Source organism: Mustelus asterias, chromosome 4, assembly GCF_964213995.1.
Source record: "Mustelus asterias chromosome 4, sMusAst1.hap1.1, whole genome shotgun sequence".
Lineage (NCBI taxonomy): Eukaryota > Metazoa > Chordata > Chondrichthyes > Carcharhiniformes > Triakidae > Mustelus > Mustelus asterias.
In genome coordinates this window covers 30,710,092-30,736,937 of record NC_135804.1, presented here as the reverse complement: position 1 = coordinate 30,736,937, position 26,846 = coordinate 30,710,092, and the positions used below count along the sequence as shown (strand labels likewise).

General features: G+C 39.3%; 1 protein-coding gene across 2 annotated transcripts in view; it reads right to left on the bottom strand.

The window, feature by feature from the left end:
* Positions 1 to 6,510: 6,510 nt before the first annotated feature.
* Positions 6,511 to 26,846, bottom strand: part of phlpp2 (PH domain and leucine rich repeat protein phosphatase 2) — a 104,996-nt gene continuing 84,660 nt past the window's right edge. For both annotated transcript variants that reach the window (XM_078210775.1, XM_078210776.1), the window contains exons 12-19: positions 25,723 to 25,878; positions 19,880 to 20,080; positions 19,351 to 19,513; positions 18,090 to 18,220; positions 15,345 to 15,458; positions 10,714 to 10,908; positions 9,221 to 9,452; positions 6,511 to 8,985 (exon numbers count right to left, since the gene is read on the bottom strand). In XM_078210775.1, coding sequence (XP_078066901.1) covers positions 7,816 to 8,985; positions 9,221 to 9,452; positions 10,714 to 10,908; positions 15,345 to 15,458; positions 18,090 to 18,220; positions 19,351 to 19,513; positions 19,880 to 20,080; positions 25,723 to 25,878 — 2,362 coding nt within the window. In that variant the 3' untranslated portion in view covers positions 6,511 to 7,815. The remainder of the gene's footprint in view (positions 8,986 to 9,220; positions 9,453 to 10,713; positions 10,909 to 15,344; positions 15,459 to 18,089; positions 18,221 to 19,350; positions 19,514 to 19,879; positions 20,081 to 25,722; positions 25,879 to 26,846) is intronic.

The window sequence follows — 26,846 nt, the reverse complement described above, 5'->3', positions numbered from 1 at the left end:
GAACATACGCTGCATAAACTTGTATATTTAGTAGTGATGTGCAAAGCACTTTTGGTCACTCAGGTCACAGGACTGACATGTTTTCAACTATATCAAAACTTTCAAGTACTTTAATTTAGCATAATACATTTATAACAATAATAACACTGAAAGATAACCCGTTTCCTTAAACTCTCTTTGCTGCTCTCTCCATCGTTATTTCTAACAAGTGCACAAAGCTCATGGCCTCCTTCAGCAACTAAGATTAAACCGGGTGTTCAGCTGCCTCTGCTGACTCCCTCACCTCTTCCCATCAAGTCAAACATCCTCCTACCCTACCCCCAAATCCATGTTTTTCTCTACTTTCTCTCCCATCTCCCTGAATGCTCTCTCCATACTTACCTTGTCCATACAAACCAGTTCCTGCTCCATAGATTCTCATTCTAATGAAACTGCTGATTACTTAGATTCTCTCCCTGACCACACATGACATTGTAAATAATTCCCTTTCTGCAGAGACTACATACCATCACTCCCACTTTCAAAAGCATCTCACTCAAACCCTCTTCATAAAAGCCTTCCTTTAATTCCTCTGTCTTGAAAACCACTGATATTGGAATAGTGTAGGTTAGATGGGCTTTAGATTGGTTTCACTGGTCGGTGCAACATCGAGGGCCGAAAGGCCTGTCCTGCGCTGTAATGTTCTATGTTCTATCATGTTTACTCTCCTCAACAGTCCCAGAAGTCCAACTCTGGCCTTGTCTATTCACTCTATTCTATTCCTTGTCTACCCTCAATACTGGCAGCCAATACTTAATATAGGTAGTCCTCACATTCTGGTTTCCATTTCTAAACTCTTCCGCCTCTTCCTTTTAAATTCTTCTTAAAATACATTCCTTTAGCCATATTTTGGCCACAACTAATATCTCTTTCATTGGCTTGGTGACCATCTTTTCCAATTATACCTTTGTGAACACCATGGAATGTTTTTCTATGTAAAAAGCAATAAATGATAAGCTATAGTTGCTAAATGTGATCTAATAAAAATGTTCATTACCCACTAACTAATAAATGAACAAAGAACAATACAGCACAGGAACAGGCCCTTCAGCCCTCCAAGCCTGCGCCGCTCATGTGCCCACTAGACCATTCTTTTGTATCCCTCTATTCCCAGTCTGTTCATGTGGTTATCTAGATAAGTCTTAAACGATCCCAGCGTGTCCGCCTCAATCACCTTGCTTGGCAGTGCATTCCAGGCCCCCATCACCCTGTGTAAAATACGTCCCCCTGACATCTGTGTTGAACCTTGCCCCCCCCTTACCTTGAACCCGTGACCCCTTGTGTTCATCACCTCTGACCTGGGAAAAAGCTTCCCACTGTTCACTCTATCTATGCCCTTCGTAATTTTATACACCTCTATTAGATCGCCCCTCATCCTCCGTCTTTCCAGGGAGAACAACCCCAGTTTACCCAATCTCTCTGTGAACAAAAACAAATTACTATGCTGCCTACAATTGCCAAGTCTAAGACATATTAGTGATATTAGTTGGCTTGCTTGATCACAATCATCAAGGAAAAGTAAACAAATTGGCAAAGTCTCAATATCAAACTGCCTGGAAAACAATACTACGATTCATAATTGCTGCCAGACATTGTAAATAAAGATAAAAACCAACAGTAGTTACTAAATTAAATTTCTATTCTTTAATAGTTACAAAATAAAATCTGAACCATCAGGATAGTCGGTCTGCAAGGGGTTAAGTTGCAGAGAATGCTCTAATTCCTTTCTCTGATTGCCTTTCAAACTGAAGGAGAGATATATACGCAAAGTGGGTAATAGTGGAAAGAAATACAAGGAAGAAAATAGATTGACAAAAAGGAATGTTTAAAATGGTCATGTATATTAAAACAGGCAACTGCTAAATAAATGCAATTTTCAATCAAAACATTTCCTGCAAGTTCGCAAGATACTTTGAAACTTATTCATAAGGCATATTTTATTTCTTTACTGGTTAAAAAATGATGGTCCTGAAAGTTATTCTACGAGCCTCTTATCCCAAGTTGCCCTGTAAATTTCTATAAAACTGAGGGGAAAAAAGGGAGTGAAACCTATTGCCCAAAATGCAGATAATCTGTAGCTCCATTAGTCGAAAGCTGATAGGAATTTGTGACCGTGGTGACATCCTATTACCATAAAACTGTACAACAGAAAACCCTTTAAAAAGGGAAGTTACTGTCATGTACAAAAATGAGTTACTAGGTATCACATATTTAATATCACTGGCAAGATTCCAAAGGCACTTTTGAGCCAGATATATTCAACTTTGGCTGCTCTGTGATACTTGGAGACCCTAGCTCCAATTGGAAGCTCCAGTGAGCATATCTGTTTAACATACATTTTGATGATTGCACCAGCAACAACTTCCTTATATATCTTTAACATAAGGCGTACCAGTTGATAAAATTAATCTACAGATTCAGGAATCACAGGAGGTGCAGCAAAATCAATTGGGTGGATTAGAGGCACCAATGACAGACATCAAAATAATTTTTTAAATGATGTAAATGTGACAAAAACATTTAGTTACAGCTATTTCACTCACACCAATATAATTGATTGTTCTGTAGCTGCAAAAAAGCCAATTTACAAAACTTGCTTCAATATTTTTGTTGTTCAACAAAAATCTGTCAATTACAAGTGCTTTTAAATTTCCTCCTTCCATGAATGCCCTGTTTGAAAGACTTCACCTGGAGCCTTCAGTTTTTTGTTGAGGTTAACTTAACAATTGGACTCACAATTGTATTGAAACATACTTGGTGTAAAAAAAATTGAGAATAAACACATTTTTCTCAAAGAGTTAGTTTAATTTAAAATAAAATTCACTTGTTGGCTCCTCCAGATACTACAGTTTTTGCTCTATACATATTTTCAGCATTCTTGGTGGGAGACATTTTACTTAAGAAATGGAAATTGCGGACTTCTGTTTCACTTTGTAAAATATGGAAATATGCATTGTTGTAAGAGTTTGATGCGATGGCATTCAATTTTAGGACTAAATCAGTTACATAAAAACCCATTTGCAAGTTATTTTAAATAAATCAGAAATCTGAAAATTACTTTCGCGAATATTGAGTTTCCAACCCAAATTGATGAAACTTCCCCAAACCAACCTTTAGTCTGGGGTATTTCTAGATTAGATATTGGTGATGCCATTGTCTATGCTCCCTCCTCTCTGAAATACTGTTCCTCTGATATTTCCTTTGGAATGAGTAGCATTTCAACCCTCCAGATTGCAACACAACTTTACCCTCAAGGAGCTAGATGAAGTCACCAAACTTCCATCAGAACATAAAATGCCATTAACGACCGTGCTTGCCAAGTACACCATCCTCTGGTTAATTATCTGAAATACTTTAACTTTGCATATCTATAAAGTATGGTATGAAGAGCGATGTAATCCTATCAGAAATTATCTTGAAAAGTCTTTCTTGCAAAGGGAGAAAAAACACACGCCTACCGAATTTGATTGTCTTATTTGGAAAAGTTCACCAACTGCAAGTTTTTTTTAAACCAGAAATATACAGTTCAACAAAAAGAAGCAATTTTTAATTAACATCTTTTAACAGTTAAGACCAAGGAAAGTGCTACTGTATTTACAATAAAATGTTTTTGAATTGGCTACATTCTCTCAGAGAAGATTAGTAAATTGGTGTGACTAAGTCACAATTAATTTCACCACTCCTAGGAGTTATTTGTTTTTCCTTTAGCAGATGTACAGAAAATTTGATCAAGCAGAATGGTGCAAATTTCATCACACAGTAAAAACTAGGGCAGGACAAAGGCTATTTCTCAACTTTTGATCCTTCTCTGCAAAATAAAACTTTACATCTTGCACATTTTTCAACCAATTTTTACATGCACAATACTCTGGAGGCAAAAGTTTCCAAATTGGTATCCAGGCAAGGCAGGGCTAAAAACCCAAATAACACATAGAACCTAATTGAAATTTTGTATGAGCTGGATGGGAGAAATATCTAACAAATTCAGGTAAAGTCATTATGAAGGAACAAAGGTTAAAATAATTGCCTTTGGAGCCAACATTGTTGAATAAAGCCTCAAAAGCTCTTTTCAACCTAGCAGTTCTTTGAAGGACAAAGTATACACTTTGAAATCATTAGTCCTTTACTGAATTCCAGTGCCACTGTACCATTCAACTTTATAGTACGATAAAGGAATATACGCTTATTTTAAAATTTCAAATGACAAAATTAATCTGTGCTGCTTTCCTGCTGTGTTTGTGCAGGAAAAAGTTTTAATACTGTATCTTATAAATCAATAATCAATATATAATTATATGGACATATCCAGTGTCATTTATATGAATATGGCACAATATGTACAAATTAGTCTTCTCTGATATAATAGGATTTGCTGCATAAAAAATTAGAAATTTCATTACACTTTGTATTTACAGTGAATTTTGGGATATGCTGTCTCATTATACGCTAATAAAATTAATCCTGTTTGTTTAGTTCATTTTATAAACCCAGTGCTAAAAGTTTTGTTTCTACCTGAATATTATTATAATGGGGCATTTCTTGAAAATAAGCTTGTGATATTTTGATGCCATCACTGTCCATGGCACTGTGAAATACTTCAGGCTGCAGTTTCTCAAATGTGATCAGAACTACTCTGTGTACATTTAAGACTTACCAAAAAAAATGAAACTTACATCACCGCACAGGTGAAAATATCTCATTACTTGTAATTTTTGTCTATTATATGGGTAAACTATAGCTCCAAGAAAAAAGTTTGTGATCTTTTTCAGCAAACTTCAATTATGTGCATTTCCTTAAGTCCTGTCTACCTAATCCATTAAATAAAAATATTTAATCTTTTATATATAAATTTAAATTATTCCATATTCATAGTACCCAGAAAATTCACCACATTCCAGACAATTGATCTTGTACAGGTCAAGGGGTCATGCTAGATACATCATTCAGTGCAAGCAGTCCCTGCACATTATATCTAGAGAAGTAAAATCTCAGTGCTCACAACCAATAATGTAGAAGAACAAAAGTTCAATTCATTCCAAGGAAGATTTGGCATTCATTTGTTCATTTAAAAGATCTTGAATTAACATCTATGCCCTTATCTGCAAAGTCACATCATTGTCAGCCTACGTTCAGCTCCAAATTGCAAGTATTTTGTACTACAAGGTCATTTCTAAGCTTTTTTTAAAAGCCGAATGCATTCACGTGAATTGGTCCAATTGCCTTTTATCTGCTCTAGACAGACTCATGGAATTAGATACATGTGCAATTTTAAACAATAAAAGATAAATATAAGAGAGTCATAACTAAACAGACAGATTTCAAGCTTTTCTCTCCCATTTCAGTTTATTTTTCTTCAATTTTGTCTCAATTTTCCTTCTGCATTTGCTTGTAGTCCTCCAATATCTTGCTTAAATGGTTGCCCTTCACGTAGGAGTTTGTGTGAATGGACTCTGGGGACCTCACGTAAGGAGTCATTGCAACCAAACGATATTCAGTCATCACATGACAGCAAGGGTGGTTGCCCAGGAGAGGCTAGGACAATTTTACTTTCTTGGCTTAGGACACAGAGACCAATTGTAGCATACTCCATCACCACCCTAACCGAGATCCTCTTTGTTCCAACATATATCTCAGATCAAAACTGGAATCAAATCAGCAGTCAGAACAACAGCAAGGATGTCATTTAGTTTGCTTGGTTTTCTGTTATGGTTATATTGAAATTATCAGCAATGAAGCAGGAGCTGTAATAGTGCCCATCCCTTCATATTTCTGGCAAGTTAAGCATGTTGGCAGCCACCCAAAAGATGATTTTGCGTGGTACTCTGGCTAAATCTTTGCACATGAATAATACTGCATCCATTCATGAGACATCACTCGCACTTATCACTAAGGCTGACAATGGTGCAGGGAAATTCAACTCTGAATCAGGGATATAGCTGATAATGATTTGAAACCTTTTTTAGCCCTCTGCTTAAATTTTCTGTGTTTTTCAAAAGTGAAAATGTTGAAAAATGTTCTTCCAGTACGAGACTTCTACCTTTACCTAAGCTGACCTCGAAAACAACTAAATACTCAAGGATCTGAGAATTTTGGTCAGTGTCATCATTCAGTTCCTAGTAAAGCCACTTGCAGCTTTTTCCAGTTGGACCAGATGATCCTTCTTTATTCCAATCTTGTTGAGTTTGGCCCATTTCTTTACTTTAGAGATTAGCTCGTCAGGCATTGTAATGTCTTCACACCATATTTCAGATTGATTTTTGTTAGCAAGTTCCTTTTGCTTCTGACCATTCAGAGACGCCCCAGTCATTATAGCCATAACTTAAAGCTACATTAACTCCCCAACTCACTCATGTATTAATGCCATTTCATTAACAGTAATCTAAATGCAGGTGACCCCAAAGACTCCAAATCAAATGTTACTGCCAGTTTACAACTCAACTAAATTAAATCAAAACTAGAATTTTTGTCCTACAATGTTAGTCATTTAGTAAGGTTATCACATTGTGTCAGTTCAGTTCATTTGTTTGAAATCATTTCTTGCAGACAAAACCTACACAAAACATAGCATTTTCTTTGCAACTACCAACGTTCACCATTTCCTCCCCTCCACAAACCAATGAAATATATTTCAGAAGTCATTGAAGGTATTAAAAGGTAAATAAATAAATACAAAAAAGATTATTAAACAGACAAAGCACATGTGTCTAATTCTCTGAGCGGTCCTACAGATTTCCTGACATTAAACTATGGAAAACATTTTTTTTAAATAAACATGCAAATCAAGTATGAAATCTCATCATCAGCTACAATTCAGGATGTATTTACCCATGAAATTTGTGAACACAAGTAAGATAAGCCAGATGGACTCATTGCAACATAAAGACATAGACACCTGCAACAGTTTTCATAAAGCACAACACTGTCTGAAGGCAACCTTCACTCAGAATCTTCTTTGCACTTGCATTAGGTTTGCAGTTTTTAAATTTAAAGCTGCAGTATCACTGTGCTTTAACGTAAAATCTAATTTTATGAATCTCTAAGGTAATCGTCCTTAAACAAGGATGCCCGAAAAGGTTGCATTGCTCAAACCAGGTGCAAGCCTTATTAGACACCCAACTATTTGGAGTGCTTAGCAGCAAAGATTATAAATAGAGCAGACAGAACCATGCAAACCTGACTGACATTACAGCCAAACATCTCAAAAAGACCAGGACATTTTGCGGTCACTGTTTTTTGAATTACTGATTTAAAAATCAAGAGATTTTAGGTTGCTTAATTTTAGCTCAAAGGAAAATTTGGTCAGTGCAAAGAAAACTTGAAACCACTGAACTTGTATTCACCTACTTAGAAATGCTGCTATTACTTTTAAATCGTCAAAATGTATTTAGATGCAGTCCATTTAATTGAAAAAGCTTTGTAAACATTTTACACAGGCGATAGTATGTAAAATTGGATGCCATAGATTTTTGCCATTTTTAAATACAATTTGTTCATGTCTCGAGAAGATAATGGAACTTTAATTTAAAAATGAAAACATAAAACCATCACATGATAACTTAAAAATCTTATGAGTTCAATGCCAAAATCACACAGTTGATTTTGGTTTGACATATGCTGAAGCATCTTGAAATCTATTTTGATTTATGTACAATTTAAATAATATCCTTTAGAGTTGGCATGATTATCTTTTGTACAAGAAATATCTAACATAGTAATATCCTAACCTTCATTTTGACAACGTATGAATAGCAGACATTCCATCGCCAGAAGACTGTGCTACAGAGCTGTATCATAGACTTCCTGTTGGGTAAGTCTATTGTCTCTCTCAGATTCAGCTTCTAAAACAGGATCCTGATGCTGTTTCATTTGTTCTTTCACCTCCTCTTCTAGATCTGGTGGCACAATTAATTGGTCCTCTGGGTCTGGCTGTGCAGGTGCTGCAAAATATCCACATTTTTTCTTTGGTGCCTCGGTGGCCACTTCAATAATATTGTGGCTTTTTTCAAGAGGGACCACAGATCCATTCGAAAATTTCTTACCCTGTAGGTTTGATGCAGACGAGGACTTCTTCAGATCAGTTCCTTCCTTGTTAATTGCTGACAATGACCCACTGTTCATACCATTTTGTCTCTGTACCTTTAAATAGTTTCCTGGACTGTCATCCTCAGACATACTAACAAACAATCCCTCATCACGGGCTTGTGAAACAGTGGAGCTCCCTGGAACTTTGAACTGGAAACAATGGATGTCCACCTCTACTTCCAGTTTGCTGCCATTAGAAATTACCCCCTCTACTGGTTGGTCATCATCACTATCAAGGCCATTATCTGAGTGGTTACTGGAGAATGTTGCACTGGAAAGCTGCCGCTGGAAAACACTGGTGGAAGAGCTTGGATGGAGGCTGCAGCGACGTTCGGAGCGAGGGACTGTACTAGCCTCTAGGCTTGTGGCTGGCTGCTCATCTGATGCTGTAGATCCCACTTCACTGCTCACTTCAGAAGCAGACATCTCACTGTTAAATTCAGATGCTATACCACTACTAGATGACGGGGTGACAGAATAGTGAGCACTATCTTTTACTATCATGTTAACAGGGGCAAAAACACCTGGATTAGGCAAGGGAACTCCATGTACCTCACATGTACAGTTGTCTTCCCCAATATTTAAGTACACTACAACAGCCCCAACATTGTCATGGCAACCATAACTCTGGGTAAGCGTGCAGAGTTTCTTAGCTGCAGCTAAAGGATCAGGAATATTCCGAACAGCTTCAATTGCCTCAGCATAGGATAAATTTTCCCAGAGCGTCTTGTTGCCCAAGATAAGGAATTCATCCTGAGCAGTAAGTGATATAGTGTGAACGTGGGGTCTTGGAAGGACCCATGGGAAGAGGTAAGTGCAGCCCAACAGACGTGTACAACAAGTAACGCCATTTACTTTATTGTCCTAAGGAAAATAAACAAATATACATTAGTTACTGAATTTTTACTAGTAATAAAACAAGTTAACGAAATATATCAGACAATTCATATGATATTAAGAATTGCAAGACAGTTTTGGAATTATAGAATGTAACATTTGGATAGAAGCATTAAAATATGTTATACAGATTCTAAAATTAGCAAATCAATATTTGCATCAGTTGACACAGGCCAAAAACAAATTAAACTCTGAAGCCTACCTCAGTTATAATGGCTTTATGTTGTTTCACTCTTTCCAGTTCCTCAACACATTGGTCAAGACTGAACACTTTTGAAAGGGGCAGTGGCTGCCCATCTCTGCATAACACCACTTGGCTATTGCCCACGTTGGCCACCGTAAGAGTGAAATAGCCGCTGTGGTCACTGGGATCACGGCGAATGTGACACAATACAGCCGAAGAACCCAACTTCTGCCCCACCATTCCAAGTTTTCTTAAAAACAAAGGAAAGTGAACAAATTGTTACTCGGAGAATAGCACTAATTTCAGCATTTGTCCTCCCATCTTAAAATGAAATGATCCAAACACCTTTGGATTCAGTAATGCATTGTTTATTTGATTACGAGATACAATATCATAATATATCATAATATATATCTAAACAAAATTAATCAATATGAAATAATCTTTAAATTAGATCACTAAAGAAATGAGATGTTCTTAGAAAGGTTGATAAACAGTGGTGATATTTCACTGCATCTTTCAAATGACTAAACTGATTAAAAGTTATTTTGGCGGGGGGATTCTCTGGCTTCCCCTGAGGTTTCTCATGGTGGGAGGTGGCGAGCTGTTCACGGGTGGCGGGATCTTCTGATCCCACTGCTGTCAATGGGAGATGGCAGAGAGGAGGGCCTGGGTCGGATGCCCTTTTGGAGAATTCAGACTCAATTGGCCAAACGGACCCCTTCTGCACTATATTGATTCTATGACTTTCTCTGCAATGGAACAGACTTGGTCGGCACTGCAGAGTGCGGGCTCCTGACTTGAACCAGCCTGCCCCCTTAAAGGCCCTGGTGAAAATCAAAGTTCAGCCATGGAATTGGGAATACTGGAATTGGGCTATTTTCTAAGCACTCCAGAGTTGTCCCAACTTGGCAAAAATCTAGGCTTATATTTCTGTCATTACTTGATTGTTGAATCAAAATCTCATCACATCTCAAGCCAATTTGAAAGTATGTTTTTCCTAGTTTTGTTCTCGGTTTCCTTAGCCTCCCAACCACTCCTCTCTAAACATTGTCCTGCTGATAGAAAAATTATTCATTTACAGATCAGGAAAAATAGATTAATTGTTTTGGAAACACCAAGTTCCAACCTCCGCTTCAGGCATCTTGAACTTTGACTAAAAAATTTAGTTACTTTCTGTGTTATTGTGTTGGCTTTATGTGGTATTTTTATCAACAGTTGCATGAAAGTAAGTTAGCTCTTGTGTCATATTTCTATCATACTCATTGATATATTGCATTGGAATTATCTTCCATTATATTTCATTACATGAATAGCTCTATTTGCTGCTCTGTGGAAATATGTTATCTTCTTGTTATATCTTTGGCACATGGTACATGAAATAACTGGCTTTAAGAACACCAGGTTCATTTGTGAATATTTGTATAAACAAAATGTCTTTCTCGTCATGAAAATTCCCCATTTAGGTACATGGAAACTGATTTTGTAAACTGCAACTGCAGCTTTCTCACCTGTGAGAGACAAGGAACGTGTGGGTCATATAGACACTGTCCACATTGGATTGCTGCAATTCTTCTGCCAACACATCACCCACAGTGCACTGCAACAAACGAGGGATTTCCATGTTCCTGTCTCCATCAAATATTCCATACAATGCTTCCAGGTTATCTCCAAAACTATCTAGGGCAAGAACTGAAAGACAAAGTCTGGAAAATCCAAAATATATATGTTTAAGAGTGAGCAGGCATTTCGTACCAATTCATGAAGAGACAGTGAAAAGCCAGCACTTCTCAATGCTGACAGAGGGCAATATAAATGTGATCTGATATCAACTTGAAAAGGTCATAGCTCCCATTTCTCTCAAAGATATTCTGACTTGGATTTGTTCATTTGATTCAACGAAGCTCCACTCAATTAAGGTAACAAAGCATATTTACAAAATCACAGAATATACAGTACAGAAATGGAGCAGCTGGCCCAAGTAGTCTGCAGTGTTTATACTCTACATAAATGTTTTACTAATCCATTTACTTCAAATAACTCAATCAATGTAGTCAAATATGATATGCCTTCATCAAATCCAAGCTAGCTGCAGCTTATTAATATTTGCTTCTCCAAGTGAGAATTAATTTTCTCTCCAAGAAGTATCTTTTTAAAATAGGAGTGTAATATTTGCAGGAAGTGGCGCATTTGATTTTCCAATGTCCAACAGGTAGGGTGAAACACTGGAAGGGGGGGTAATATGTTCTGTCTGTAAACAATGGAAGATAAAGGGCGTGATCTTACCAGTTCGCAGTGCCGGTCGTTTGGAGTGGCATGCCAGGAAGATAGCATGTGAGGCTAAAAATCCAGTATCGGTTTGGCGCCACACGCTATCTTCCCAGCAGGACTGGCTTTGCACCTAAAAAGGGCGCAAAGCCGATTTGTATAGGATTCCATGTGCATCGCGCCCCCCCCCAGGCGAATCTCCCACCTGTCAAAAAAATTGACAGTTGGGACTGTTGCACAACTGAACATGCTGGAAAAACCAGCGTGAAACACTCCAGTTATCGGACTTTTATGACACTTCAAATTGCTCTGGTAAGATTACACCCAAATTCTCTGTTGAATCATTGTTTCTTTTTAAAGTTCACCTGCTGAAAATATATATACAGCAAAAATTTAAATTGAATACATCCATGGAAAAACAAAGTTAGCTGAGCAGTGCATTTTTTAAAGTTTCAAAGAAAACAGTTTAAGCTCTTTTTGATTTACAGTGACATAAAATAGGGATTCTGTTTTGACTTTTCTTCTGCAAGGGTTGAATGCAAAATAAATCTTAAATGACGTCATTTCAAAATCTAATTTCAAAGAAGAGTAATCTACTCAATATTTATAATGATCGGGAAAAAGTGCTTTGGATTTCAATTAAGTTAGTGACTTAACTTTTATATATATTTTTTTTAAGATCCTTTCACTGTCACTATTTCTCAGCCATTCTAGTAACCGTTTGGTCCACTTTTCTTTTTCTGTGGCTACTTTTCTGTTGAGATTTGTGTTAGCATGACATTACCAAATTTTCTCATGTAATTGTGCTTTCTTTTCCTTTTAATGATTCATTACCCAGAGAAGAGTTGCATTTAGACTGAGTGGATCGGTTACGATCTGCAGTATGATATACCTGACACAATGCAGCAGGCGCCTGCTTTTAACACCATTTAAAAGTTAATACTGATAAAAATACCTCCGTCAAAATGGAAAAAGCCAAAGAAATGGCACAATTATGTTACAAGCAATTGAGAGGGTGGCTTAGGTAAAATTTCTTCATAAAGTTGACTATTGGAGAATGGACTGCTTTTCCACATAGAGTCATGGAATCCTTACAGTGCACAAGGGTGGGCCAACAAGCCTGCACCGACAACAATCCCACCCAGGTCCTATCCCCTTAACCCCATGCATTTGTCTAGCTAGTCCCCCTGACACTTAGGGGCAATTGAGCATGCCCAATCCACCTAACCTGCACATCTTTGGAATGGTTAAGGCAGAGTCCATTGCAATTTTTAGATGAAAAATTAATATTGGAAAAGAGTGGGACAATAGGATCAGTTTTTAATTACTGCAGCAAAATGAGGCACAGATATTATGGGGCAAAGTTTCAGTGGCTCTAAAGTGATTACTTTATAAATGTCTGTTAGCTTTTTGTCATCGTTCAGATGCCAAAGAGTTCCATTGTAGAGCTCTTGATTTTGCTGCTGTCAGAACCAATGCTGCCAAGTGCAGAACAAACCAAATGCACCATGCAGGAAACAACCAGGCCACGGAGTCTTCAAGGGATTGCACAATCCAACAAAGAGAAATTAAAGGGGATACTGGTCAGAACATTTGTAATGTATTCTGATAGTAGTCCCAGTAACATAAATTATCTGTATTCCCCACAATTCAGAGTCCCCATTCCACATCACAACAGAAGAAAGAGTATGACAAATTATTTACAATTTTGTTGCATAATCTATAGCTTACGATTCTTAAGTGCACTATGAGTTAACAAGGCGACTGCGACACACTGGCATGTGATTCATGTGTCTTACCATTGTTACCTTAATGATTCGGTAAACAAGTATTAGATATAATGTCCATTTGCATTGTACCTTTATATATTTAAAAGCTGCAAGGCACCTTGCAAGGCAGACAGCAGTTAAAGCAATAGTATAATTAGGAGAGGTGAAGTGCACAGTCAAGATTATAGATTTTAAAGAAGGCTTGAAAGAGACAGATGAAAGTAGCACGATGAAGGGGTTTAGGCAGGGATTTACAGAGAATTCGACTTTGATGATTAAAAGCTATGTCATGAAGCAAAGCATCTCTGAGGTTGCAGAGGCTTGATGATTTGACAACACAGAAGTGAAGTAGACTGGATGTCATCTATATATATATAGAAACTGACATATAGAAACTATGCCACAGATTACTTTGCTGGGAGCCTACACATAAATGAATGAAAAACAAAGGATAAGGGAATCTGGAGACCTCTAGGGCTGACCATTGCTCAATTACAGGCTGGTGAGCTTTACATCAGTGGTAGGGAAATTATTAGAGAGGATTCTTCAAGACAGGATTTATTCCCACTTGGAAATAAGTGGACGTATTAGTGAGAGGCAACATGGTTTTGTGAAGGAGAGGTCATGTCTCACTAATTTGATTGAGTTTTTCGAGGAAGTGACAAAGATGATTGATGAGGGTAGGGCAGTGGATGTTGTCTACATGGACTTCAGTAAGGCCTTTGACAAAATCCCTCATGGCAGACTGGTGCATAAGGTGAAGTCGCATGGGATCAGAGGTGAGCTGGCAAGGTGGATACAAAACTGGCTCAGTCAAAGAAGACAGAGGCTAGCAGTAGAAGGGTGCGTTTCTGAATGGAGGGCTGTGACAAGTGGTGTTCCTCAGGGATCAGTGCTGGGACATTTGCTGTTCATATATATATATAAATGATTTGGAGGAAAATATAACCGGTCTGATGAGTAAGTTTGCAGACGGACAAAGGTTGGTGGATTTGCGGATAGCGATGAGGACCATCAGAGGATACAGCAGGATATAGATCGGTTGGAGACTTGAGCGGAGAGATGGCAGATGGAGTTTAATCCAGACAAATGAGAGGTAATGCATTTTGGAAGGTCTAATACAGATAGGAAATATATAGTAAATGGCAGAACCCTTAAGAGTATTGATAGGCAAAGGGATCTGGGTGTACAGGTACACAGGTCACTGAAAGTGGCAATGCAGGTGGAGAAAGTAGTCAAGAAGGCATACGACATGCTTGCCTTCATCAGCCGGGGCATTGAGTTTAAAAATTGGCAAATCATGTTGCAGCTTTATAGAACCTTAGTTAGGCCGCACTTGGAATATAGTGTTCAATTCTGGTCGCCATACTACCAGAAGGATGTGGAGGTTGTGGAGAGGTTGCAGAAAAGATTTACCAGGATGTTGCCTGGTATGGAGGGCATTAGCTATGAGGAGAGGTTGGAGAAACTTGGTTTGTTCTCACTGGACCGACGGAGGTTGAGGGGCGACCTGATAGAAGTCTACAAGATTATGAGAGGTATGGACAGAATGGATCATCAAAAGCTTTTTCCCAGAGTGGAAGAGTCAATTACTAGGGGGCACAGGTTTAAGGTGTGAGGGGCAAGGTTTAAAGGAGATGTACGAGGCAGAGTTTTTACACAGAGGGTGGTGGGTGTCTGGAACTCGTTGCCGGGGGAGCTAGTGGAAGCGGATAAGGTAGTGACTTTTAAGGGGCGTCTTGAAAAATACATCAGTAGGATGGGAATAGAGGGATATGGTCCCTGGAAGGGTAGGGGGTTTTAGTTAAGTCAGGCAGCATGGTTGGTGCAGGCTTGGGAGGCCGAAGGGCCTATTCCTGTGCTGTAATTTTCTTTGTTCTTTAAGGGCTAGCTCCACTGGGATAAACACTGGAAATAAGTATGAGCAGTTCCTTGCATGGAAAAAAGATGGAGAAGCAATCAAATCAAATGCAATGGAAAGTTAAAGATGATAAAGAGGAATTAAAATTTGCACCGCGCCATTGGGAAAATAAACAATTGAACCTACAATATTTAGCTCAACAAAGGAAGCAAACAGTAACCAGGCCCAATGCTACTTTACTTACTTGTTTCTGTGTCCTGCCATTTCAGAATAGCCATGACTCCAGAATGTCGGTGCTCCTGCTGGATCACTAGTCGGTGCATTCGGCTTCTGATCAATTTTCAGGGTAGTGATATGACTGTAATCAACAAAACATAGAGTGCGTCATTTGATTTTGATTTTCAACATTTCTGTCATTTCCCCTGTAACATATAATCCATCCAATGTTTCTGTACTTGGGAGAACAGTTCAGTAAAATTTTTACTTTCCTAATTTGCAGCACTGGTGTAACCTATGATGTAGCCAAAGGTTGCCAAGCACATATGTGACAACCTAATGATTTGCAACAAAAATGCAACAAGGATCTTCTCATTTCACAATGAAAAATAATATTTTGATGCTACAGTTATAGCACAAGTCTTCAGGTGCTTCTGGTTTAATTCCAAAGATAAATTAGACGAATGGAGATTTTTTGCAACAGGTTTAAGGAAAATAACTCCCAAGAGAACAGGGAATGCATCAAACTCAATTGAAGGCAGTAAAAGCTGTAACCAAGACAGTTAAAAAGACAGAGGCAACAGAAGACAATGAATCTGCGTGGCATGAAAAGCAAGGTCTACATCTTTAGTCAGATGGTCAATAAGGATTGCATACAGCCTTTGAAGGATCCATCAAACCCATTCTGGGTGCACTCAGTAAGTCTAGAATCTTAGAATCCCTACAGCACAGAAAGAGGCCATTCGGCCCATCGAGTCTGCACCGACCACAATCCCACCCAGGCCCTACCCCCATATCCCTACATATTTTACCCACTAATCCCTCTAACCTACACATTCCAGGACACTAAGGGCAATTTTTAGCTTGGCCAATCAACCTAACCCGCACATCTTTGGACTGTGGGAGGAAACCGGAGCACCCGGAGGAAACCCACGCAGACACGAGGAGAATGTGCAAACTCCACACAGACAGTGACCCAAGCCGGGAATCGAACCCAGGTCCCTGGAGCTGTGAAGCAGCAGTGCTAACCACTGTGCTACTGTGCCGTCCAGTGGCAGAAGCTTTATATCTAATTTGCATCAATATTCACTACTGAAGATGGTAGAGTTATGAATAAAACACTGGGCTCATCACCACCTTCTTGGTTATTTAATCACTCCTGCCTTCTCCCTAACACAACCTCTCCCTTTTGTTTTTCCTCCACTTCCTTTTCTCTAGTTCAGTTCTTAATTTAAAGCTTTTCATCCTAAGCATCTTCCAATGCTATTGAAAAGTCATCAACCTGAAACATTGAGCAGGACTTTTGTTTTCAGGTTGGAGATCTGTCTTAAATAATAACCCATCAGTTTTCAAAGGAATTAATGGCCAAAGCGTAGCTTGGTTTTTAAATTAAGGACAGCCTAGGACGCCCTCCATCACTTAGAGAACGGAAACCTGTCAACATAGGTAAAGGAGGAGGTTGTGTTAAGATGGTGGTCTAAGGACTTACAAAAAATTTTCAAAACAAATATTTTTCCAGCTGTCAGACTGCCATTGTGTAGGGGGAACCCTTCCATAGTGTATGCTGTGGTCACCTTTTGACAACACCACCAGGATGGGGGAACGTTTAAATGTTTCTGAAGTACTGGCCCCCAACCAATCTGCTGGGAGGTCACCTCCTTTCACAGCTATGTTTGGCCACCATCGGGGCCCGCCTGCTGACTGGAAATTCCAGTTGGCGTGAGACAGGGGTTGAGGAAGAGAGAGATTTGAGTGCATGTCCACAGGTCCTTGAAGGTGGCAGGACAGATGGACAAGAAAGCTTATGGAATACTTTCCTTTATTGGATGAGGTAGTGAATACAAAAGCAGGGATGCAATGATGGAATTGTATAAAACGCTGGTTAGGTCACAGCTGGAGTTTTGTGTACAGTTCTGATCACCACATTAGAGGGAGAAAATAATTGCTGTGGAGAGAATGCAGAGGAGATTTACAAGAATTCTGCCAGGGCTTGAAAATAGCAGCTATGAGGAGAGATTGGATAGTCTAGGGTTGCTTCCCTTAAAACAGTGGAGGCAAAGGAGTGACCTGATTGAGGTATACAAAATTATGAGGGGCCTAGATAGGGTTTTTTAAAAAAACATTTATTTATTAGTGTCACAAGTAGGCTCACATTAACACTGCAATGAAATTACTGACAGGAAAGACATGTTTCCCCTAACTGAGGGGTCAACTATCAGGGAACATAGACTTGGGGTGATTAGTAGAAGAATTAGAAGGGGCATGAGGAACATTTTCTTCACCCAGAGGGTGGTGGTGTTCTGGAATTCACCACGTAAGTTGTGTTTGAGTCGGAAATGCTCAACACATTTAAAGGGTTCCTGGAATTGCATCTGAAGTAATGCAACCTGCAAGGCTAGGACCATGCGCTGGAAAATGGGATTAAAATGAGTGGCTCTCTTCATTCGCTCTTTTGGCCAGTGCAGTCATGATGGGCTGAACAGCCTCTTTCTGCACCATAACTTTTCTATGGTTCTAGTAAGCTGCATAATTGCCTTGGTTGGCTTCCCAACGCTTGGAGGCGAGTAGTCGCTTTGCTCCAGACCCAACTTTTTTGAAAATGGTTCAGAGGCGGAATTGTGCTGGAATCGGTCAACGATACGGAATTCCAGGCCCGCCTTTCAAAATTTAGCCCATTACAGATATTATCTAGCCTGCTACAGGTTTCCAGCATTTTTAAACACATTTTTAAACTATACTTATTTTGACACTATTTGAATAGATGGGTATCTACCTGAATATCTCCAAGGTCTTGTGGTCAAGGACCAGGTTTGTGTTGCCAGCCAGGTCCAGCTCCTGCAAAGTGGCTGGTAGTGTCTCAGGCATCAAGATCTCTGTTAGTTCATTACAGCTGAGGTCTACGAGCTAAAACAGGACAAGGACAATTGATAAATTAATGGTAACACTGGTACCAGCTGTGTGAGCGAATAATATAAGTTTAATTGCTTACCAACTGAGCAAGGGAGTGAATGACTAATAGATAAGCTCCACTGTCATTCCATACAGTTTTAAGTCAAACTACCCACAGATAAAGCAAAGGTAACAAATCCAACTAAATAAGGAATATTGACTGGAAGTCCAGAGTATTTTAAGCTCCAAGTTTCATTGCAGTTGCTGCAAAAGTGAGGTGTGCAATATTTTGTTTAAAAATTTCACTCAAGCCAAATTAGATAACAATGTAGATGCAGTGCATAATATGAGATTAAAAGCAAAGGCTAATTATGATTTACAGTGAAATATTGGCCATAGAGTTCACTGCCCAAGGCCCACAGTGCTTTCGGGGCAGCACTAAATTTTCAGATTTTACAGCCCTGCAACCAAAAGAAAATTCTGGCCTCGAGTTTGCACATTCTCCCCGTGTCTGTGTGGGTTTCCTCCAGGTGCTCCGGTTTCCTCCCACAGTCCAAACATGTGCAGGTTAGGTGGATTGGCCATGCTAATTTGCCCGTTAGTGTCAGAGGGACTAGCAGGGTAAATAAATGGAGTTATGGGTATAGGGCCTGGGTGGGGTTGTTGTGGGTGTAGGCTCGATGGGCCAAATGGCCTACTTCTGCACTGTAGGGATTCTATGAAAATCTACATAGCTGAAGTTTATAAAATTATAATTCCCAACACAAATTCTACTTGCATCACATGTTGCACAAGGAAACATGACAACTTAGATTAATTACATCCGTGGAAAAACAGAATAAGAAAATCAAAAGTATGTTTAAAGATACATTAGCAGCAACTTAGTACCTTAGCGAATGCCTCTAATATGTGCAAACCATACTGCAGACCTACCATTAGAAGGCAATATAAGCATACAGCATGCGAGGGGAAATGTGATGAAGACGATGGAGTTCAAGCATTAATAATAAATGGAGAAACTAAGGAGATATTAATGGTGGCTTTGTATTAAAAGATAGTCTTCTGTTCAGCAAAATAAACAGTGCTGGGGGAATACAACATCCATAAAACACAAAGATCAGAAACGCTCAGACCACATTTTGCACCTTAATTTCAGGCAAGTGTAGGATCTCTGGAAAGACGGCAATACTATTGGAGTGAACGATGAGCGTGTGCAATCGCTTGCAGTTTGTGATGGTGGTAGGGACAGCCTTTAGTTTGTTTCCACTTAGATTGAGCTCCTCTAGTAGCTCTAGCTTCGACAGCTTACTGAAGGAAAAGAGCAAACCAATTAGCATACCAGAGAGACAGAATTCAATTACACCACTCAAACAAGTACGTGAAATCCTAAATCATTATATAGAACAGGGAGATTAGAAAATTGTCCTTTCACATCTGGTACCACATGCACTTCCTGGGAGGAGTCACGTGACAGCAAAATAGCTTAAAACAACCAGATTTGAATATAATTGATCATTGAGCTACAACATTTTTAGGTGTAAACAACCTATCAACGCTTCCAAATTATCCTTTATTGTTGGCTAACTTTCAAAACATACGTAAAATTTACAATTCTAGAAATTTTTATTGACTTGTTATGGATTCTGTGCCATATAAAGAGAAACCATGTTTTACCTGGCTGGAAATGACTGAAGCTGGTTGTAAGCCATATGAAGGACTCGAAGACGTGGGTGTCCAGTTAGCACTGCAACACACTTATCAGTCAGGTTGTTACTTGTTAAATAAAGCTCTTGCAACACACTGAGGCTGTCTTCAGTATCACTATTAGGAGGCAGTGATTCCAGATTGTTTGCAGATACATTGAGACATCGTAAGCTAAAAGAAACAAAAATAAAATTTTTAATAAATTTAAATATTGTTTAACTTTGCTCTTTTTTAAAGAAAACTTTATTCCTGGGTGTGGGCATTTCTGGCAAGGCCAGCATTTATTGTCCATCCTTGGCAATCCTTGAGAACATGGTGGCAACCTTCTGTATGAACCATTGCAGTCCACAAATGCTTTTAGATTGTGAGTTCCAAAAATTGAATCTAGCGGGACTTGCGGATAGCGAAGAGCATTGTCGGGCAATACAGCAGGATATAGATAGGCTGGAAAATTGGGCGGAGAGGTGGCAGATGGAGTTTAATCCGGATAAATGCGAAGTGATGCATTTTGGAAGAAATAATGTAGGGAGGAGTTATACAATAAATGGCAGAGTCATCAGGAGTTTAGAAACACAGAGGGACCTAGGTGTGCAAGTCCACAAATCCTTGAAGGTGGCAACACAGGTGGAGAAGGTGGTGAAGAAGGCATATGGTATGCTTGCCTTTATAGGACGGGGTATAGAGTATAAAAGCTGGAGTCTGATGATGCAGCTGTATAGAACGCTGGTTAGGCCACATTTGGAGTACTGCGTCCAGTTCTGGCCGCTGCACTACCAGAAGGACGTGGAGGCGTTAGAGAGAGTGCAGAGAAGGTTTACCAGGATGTTGCCTGGTATGGAGGGTCTTAGCTATGAGGAGAGATTGGGTACACTGGGGTTGTTCTCCCTGGAAAGCCGGAGAATGAGGGGAGATCTAATAGAGGTGTACAAGATTATGAAGGGTATAGATAGGGTGAACAGTGGGAAGCTTTTTCCCAGGTCGGAGGTGACGATCACGAAGGGTCATGGGCTCAAGGTGAGAGGGGCGAAGTATAACTCAGATATCAGAGGGACGTTTTTTACACAGAGGCTGGTGGGGGCCTGGAATGTGCTGCCAAGTAGGGTGGTGGAGGCAGGCACGCTGACATCGTTTAAAACTTACCTGGATAGTCACATGAGCAGCCTGGGAATGGAGGGATACAAACGATTGGTCTAGTTGGACCAAGGAGCGGCACAGGCTTGGAGGGCCGAAGGGCCTGTTTCCTGTGCTGTATTGTTCTTTGACAATGGACGAATGGCAATACAAGTCCAAGTAGGATTGAGGGAGACATGGAGAGTGAATTTGGAAGTGATGGTGTTCCCATATACTTGCTACCTTTGTTTTTCTGGGGGCAGAGTACATGAGTTTGGGAGGTGTTGTTTAAGGAACCTTAATAAGTCTCTGCAGAATAGAACACAAAACAGGACAAATCCACCCCGGCCAATTATCACCCCATTAGTCTGCTCTCGATCATTAGTGAAGTGATGGAAGGGGTCATCAACAGTGCTATCAAGTAGCACTTGCGCAGAAATAACCTGCTCAGTAACGCCCAGATTGGGTTTCACCAGGGTCACTCCTGACCTCAATACAACCTTGGTTCAAAGATGGACAAAAGAGCTGAATTCCAGAGGTGAGGTGAGTGACAGCCTTTGACATCAAGGCCGCATTCAACCGAGAGTGGAATCAATGAGCCCTAGAAAAACTGGAATCAATGGGTATCAGGGGGCACTCTACTGGTTGGAGTCATACCTGGCACATAGGAAGATGGCTGAGGGGGGTCAGTCATTTCAGCTCTGCAGGAATCCCTTAGGGTAGTGTCCTGGCCCAACAGCTGCTTCAATGACCTTCCCTCTGTCGTTAGGACAGAAGTAGGGTTGTTCGCCGATGATTGCACAATATTTAGCACTATTCACGACTCCTCAGATACTGAAGCAGTCCATGTTCAAATGCAACAAAATCTGGACAATACCCAGGCTTGGGCTGACAAGTGGCAAATAACATTCGTCAAACAAATGTCAGACAATGACCATCACCAATAAGAGACAATCTAACCACCCTCCCTTGACATTCAAAGATGTTACTGTCACTGAATCCTCCACTGTCAACATCCTTGGGGTCATCATTGACCAGAAACTCAACTGGGCTTGCCACACAAAAACAGTGGCTACAAGAGCAGGTCAGAGGCTAGGAATACTGGGGTAAGTAACTCACCTCCTCACTCCCCAAAGCCTATACACCATCTACAAGGCACAAGTCAGGAGTGTGATGTCCACCTGCCTGGATGGGTGCCACTCCAACAACACTCAAGAAGCTTGATACCATCTAGGATAAAGCAGCCCGTTTGATTCGCACAAATATCCACTCTCTCCACCACCAATGCTCAGTAGCAGCAGAGTCAAGTATTACTTTATTATGTTTCTACGAAGCTGTTACATTACATTAATGATGCTCCACAATTGAGCTGCCTGGTTAGGGATGTGCCTTTGTAGCTGTGAGGTAAGGACAAGGTTAGTTTCTAACGGGATGTTCCTAGGATTTCCACAGTAATTTCATTGCAGTGTTAATGCAAGCCTACTTGTGACACTAATAAATAAACTTAAACTAAAGTCTCATATGTGACTAATAGGTACATCAAAGTACCAGAGGGCATTCAGTACTCATAGAAAGAAGTATTATAGAGCTGCTGAGGATGAGTGTGGGGAAGTTAAAAAACAGATGTTTTAGTCCTGGTAAATATAAAATGGCAGCATTATAAAACAAAATACCCATATATTGAAAAGTCATGTCCTTAGAGCTTATCCATGCCTTTTAAAGATGTTACATTTGAAAATGTCACATCAAGAGGGCAAATTTAGTTTTTGACTCAAATGGCAACCTTCCTTTTTAAATCACTGAATATTTGATTAATTGAACATGAACCAAAGGCAGCTGAATAAAGTCAGTAACTAATAATTAGGATTAAAGCAGCAGAAAATACGTATTTTTACAGCCAATAATCCCAAACTGGCAAGTAGCAGGAACTGACCAAAGAAATTGCTCCAAAACTTTTCGAAAGATGTTTATAGAGTCACCACGTGAAAAATTTAAGAAAATATAAATCTAACAGTGGTGAATAAAATTATACAGTTGCCTGCATGCTGCTGGAAAATTATTTTGGAGACTCCACCTTGTGTCACAAGCCAAGTTTGCAGTACATGGCTGGAGACATAATTACTGCGCGAGGTTTTGCTGCAATGGCTTTGTTTCTTGCCAAATGAGGTATGCCTTCTTCAGAGTTCAGCCAACACAGCTGGCAAGATTAGGTGTTCACAGTGTGCGTCAGTATTTGCTATTTATGAGCTTGCCTTGTTCAGCACAAGTCAGGTAATAATTTTATGGATAAAAAACTTCCAAGACAAAATAAAGCATGAAGTCTTAAACACAAAAGTATAAAAGTAGGGGTTATTTCCTCCTGCTCAAGATACTTTTTCCTTCTGTTCAAGATACTACCCTTTGAGTTCAGCAGTTAGCTAATGCCTACTTAAAGCAATGATTTTAAAAGGCTTAGCAGATACCAGATAATACCAGAGCTATGTTTCAGACCAAAACATCCAAAAGAAATGCCACAAAATCTAATAATTTTATGGAATATAGATTAAACTGTGGAAAACTGAGCTGTCATTTCTGCATTATGTTTTTGTAAAAGAATAAAAGAAAATCATTAGAAAATTAATGAAAATCATAGAATCCTACTGTGCAGAAGGAGGCCATTCGACCCATCGAGTCCACACCGACCACAATCCCACCCAGGCCCTATCCCCATAACTCCAAGCATTGACCCTAATTAGTCCACCTGACACTAAGGGACAATTTATCATGGCTAATCCCACGTATCTTTGGACTGTGGGGGGAAACTGGAGCACCCGGAGGAAACCACGCAGACACGGGGAGAATGTGCAAACTTCACACAGACAGGGATCTAAGCCAGGAATTGAACCCGGATCCCTGGCACTGAGAGGCAGCAGTGTTAACCACTGTGCAGCCGTCATTTTCATAATTCATCCACTTCCTGGAGTTGCATACTATCCAAGTCAAAAAGATACAAAAGTCTGAGGTCGACTCAAGAACAGCTTCTTTCCTTCTGCTGTCAAGACTTTTGAATGGACTTGCCTTGCATTAAGTTGATCTTTCTCTACATCCTAGATATGACTGTAACACTACATTCTGTGCACTCTCGTTTCCTTCTCTATAAACGGTATGCTTTGTCTACATAGCACGCAAGAAACAATACTTTTCACTGTATGCTAATACATGTGACAATAATAAATCAAATAATTGAAACTGTACAAAGAAAGGTGAAATATATTAGTGAAAGACCTGTGAATGTAATTTAATGAGACAGGGTTAGACCCAAAATAATATTTACGCAAGAGATTAGAAGCATAAAGGAAAGCTGGATTTGATCTATTTATTTTTTATTAATTTGTTTTATTAAAATTAGGGCTATATTTTTAAATTATTTTTTCTTTATTCATTTTTTATTGCCCATCCCTAACTGCTCTCCATTCCAGAATCAACCACGTTACTGTGGGTCTGGAGTCACATGAAGGCCAGACCAGGTAAGGATGGCAGATTTCATTCCTGAAAGGACGTTAGTTAACCAGATGGGTTTTTATGACAATCAACAATGGTGTTACAGTCATCATTAGACTTTTAATTCCAGATTTTTACTGAACTCAAATTTCACCACCTGCCATGGCAGAATTTGAACCCAGGTCCCTGGATCTTGCCCTGGATTATGAGTCCAGTGACAATACCACTACACCACTGCGTCCCTCTACAAGGACAGGAATGATGGCAACAGTAGCGCAGCCCTCTAGAGACCTGATACATTGCATCACAGTGTGACAGGACATAGCTTCCGAGCTGCAATCCTCACACGCACTTTTGATCTCTGCCAAACCATTATTGCTCACTTATAACTTCGCAAAGTGAGTTATTGGAAAACGAGTTCATGATCCATGGTATTAAACAATCCAATGAATCATTGCCTTCAAATAAAGGCATGAGGAGAGAAAATTCTCTTCCAGTTTCTCCAAAACTGTAACCATATGAAGTTTTGGATCTCTCTATGGTGGCACACACAAGGAAGAAGTTTATAATCATAATGAACAAACCATTAGTACATATAATATTCTTAAACAGTTTGTAAAACAAATACTTCCATGCCTTGTGGTTGATAAATCAGTTCCTTAAAGGTGTTTAAATGTGAATATTGGTTGCACTTCACTAAACCTCATCAGTTACTTCAAATAAACTTACAGTAGTCACTGCGCTTTACATATGCCAGCAAATGTTAGTTTGTGATTTATGTTTTCTAGACACGAGAAACAAAGATGTCCAATGAATATGCAGTTTGATAGGACTGTATTCATGCAATCGCTGTGACAATACTGAGGGAAATAAATTGCCATCACATACCACATTGTCTAAAATTTACATTGCTGGCTTCTGAAAAACCAAATAATAGTACAAGACAGATGCAGCACCCACTTCCATTACATGAAACATCCATTCCATGCCACCAAAGAATACGTCGCACTTGAACGAAGGAAAGAAATGGGCCCCAAAATTTCTAATTAGATACCCTTCTTTAAAACCCATCTTATGGCAGCAAGTCAGTTAAAATAGTACTAAATAATTTGAAATATTTGATACACATTAATAGTACTAATTAATGCAGCATTCAATTACCTTCATTATTTCTCGACTTCAGCCACAAATCCCTTAACATAATTCATAACATTTTTACTTACTTCAAAGCCTTGAGGAAAAGAAACTCTGGAAGTTCATTAAGTTGGTTGTGTTGTACATCGAAAACCTCCAGAGGTGTGTGTTCCAGGTGACTGGGGAGACTTTGAAGATGGTTGTGTCCAACGAATAGCTTCTGTAGGCTCAAGCTGCACAGTAATCTGAGGTAAACAACAGACAAGAATATTTTCAGATATAATATATAGGATGCATACAACTATATTTTACACGAGATAGTCTTACCACATCCGGTTTTCTTCTTCTACTCATAAAAGATTCATGAGGTGGTATGGTTACATGGGCAGTGGCAACACTCTTATACCCAGATTAAAAGGGTTATTATTCATTTGTGAGCTCAAATAATGACGAACTCTTACTAAAGTACAAGTTTAATCTCGTCCTCATCTCAGGTTCAGCAGAGATGATCATTAGCTAGTAAAGAGTAATAAAATCTTTTCCTTCCAATAATTCAGATACATAGAAGCCAATTATAGTAACCCAACTGCTGTCTCAGCTGAGATCAGCTAACTCAGCATACAAACTGGGAATTGAGCCACAGGTTTAGGTTTGCATGGCTAAGTAACACACTAGGCAGTCTATTCAAAAGTGTCAAGGCAACCAAGCTAAAAATGTCATTCTAAAGTTTCAATGATTAAGCAACAACAAAATGCATGGCATTTGGCTCTGTGCAATAGGTAAAATAAAACAAATGTTTAGCTTCAATGTGAAAGTTAAGCAGATTAGTTACTTCGAGAATAACAAAAAAAATTCTCCTGGATCCAGTCATCAATCAGCTTGATGGGTTCTTGAAATAAACCTCACTACATAATTCACATGCAAGTAACTCATTATTTCATCCCCAAAGAATCCAAAACATACCCATAAACTTTATCATTCTATCTTCCAATCATCTCAGTGTTTCCCAACCATATGCAGAATCAGATGATTTAATCCTCCTTTCCCCACCAGAAGACAGCACCACACACCTTGGTATTCCAGAACAGGGTCTAACACTGGACTGAGGTGAAGCAGTGCAAAAGAATGCATAAGCAAATATCCCTATCTCTCCCTGCCTTCTGTTGTCAGTTTCAGCTGTTCCATAAGCTAAATTGAAAAGAATTCAGGATTT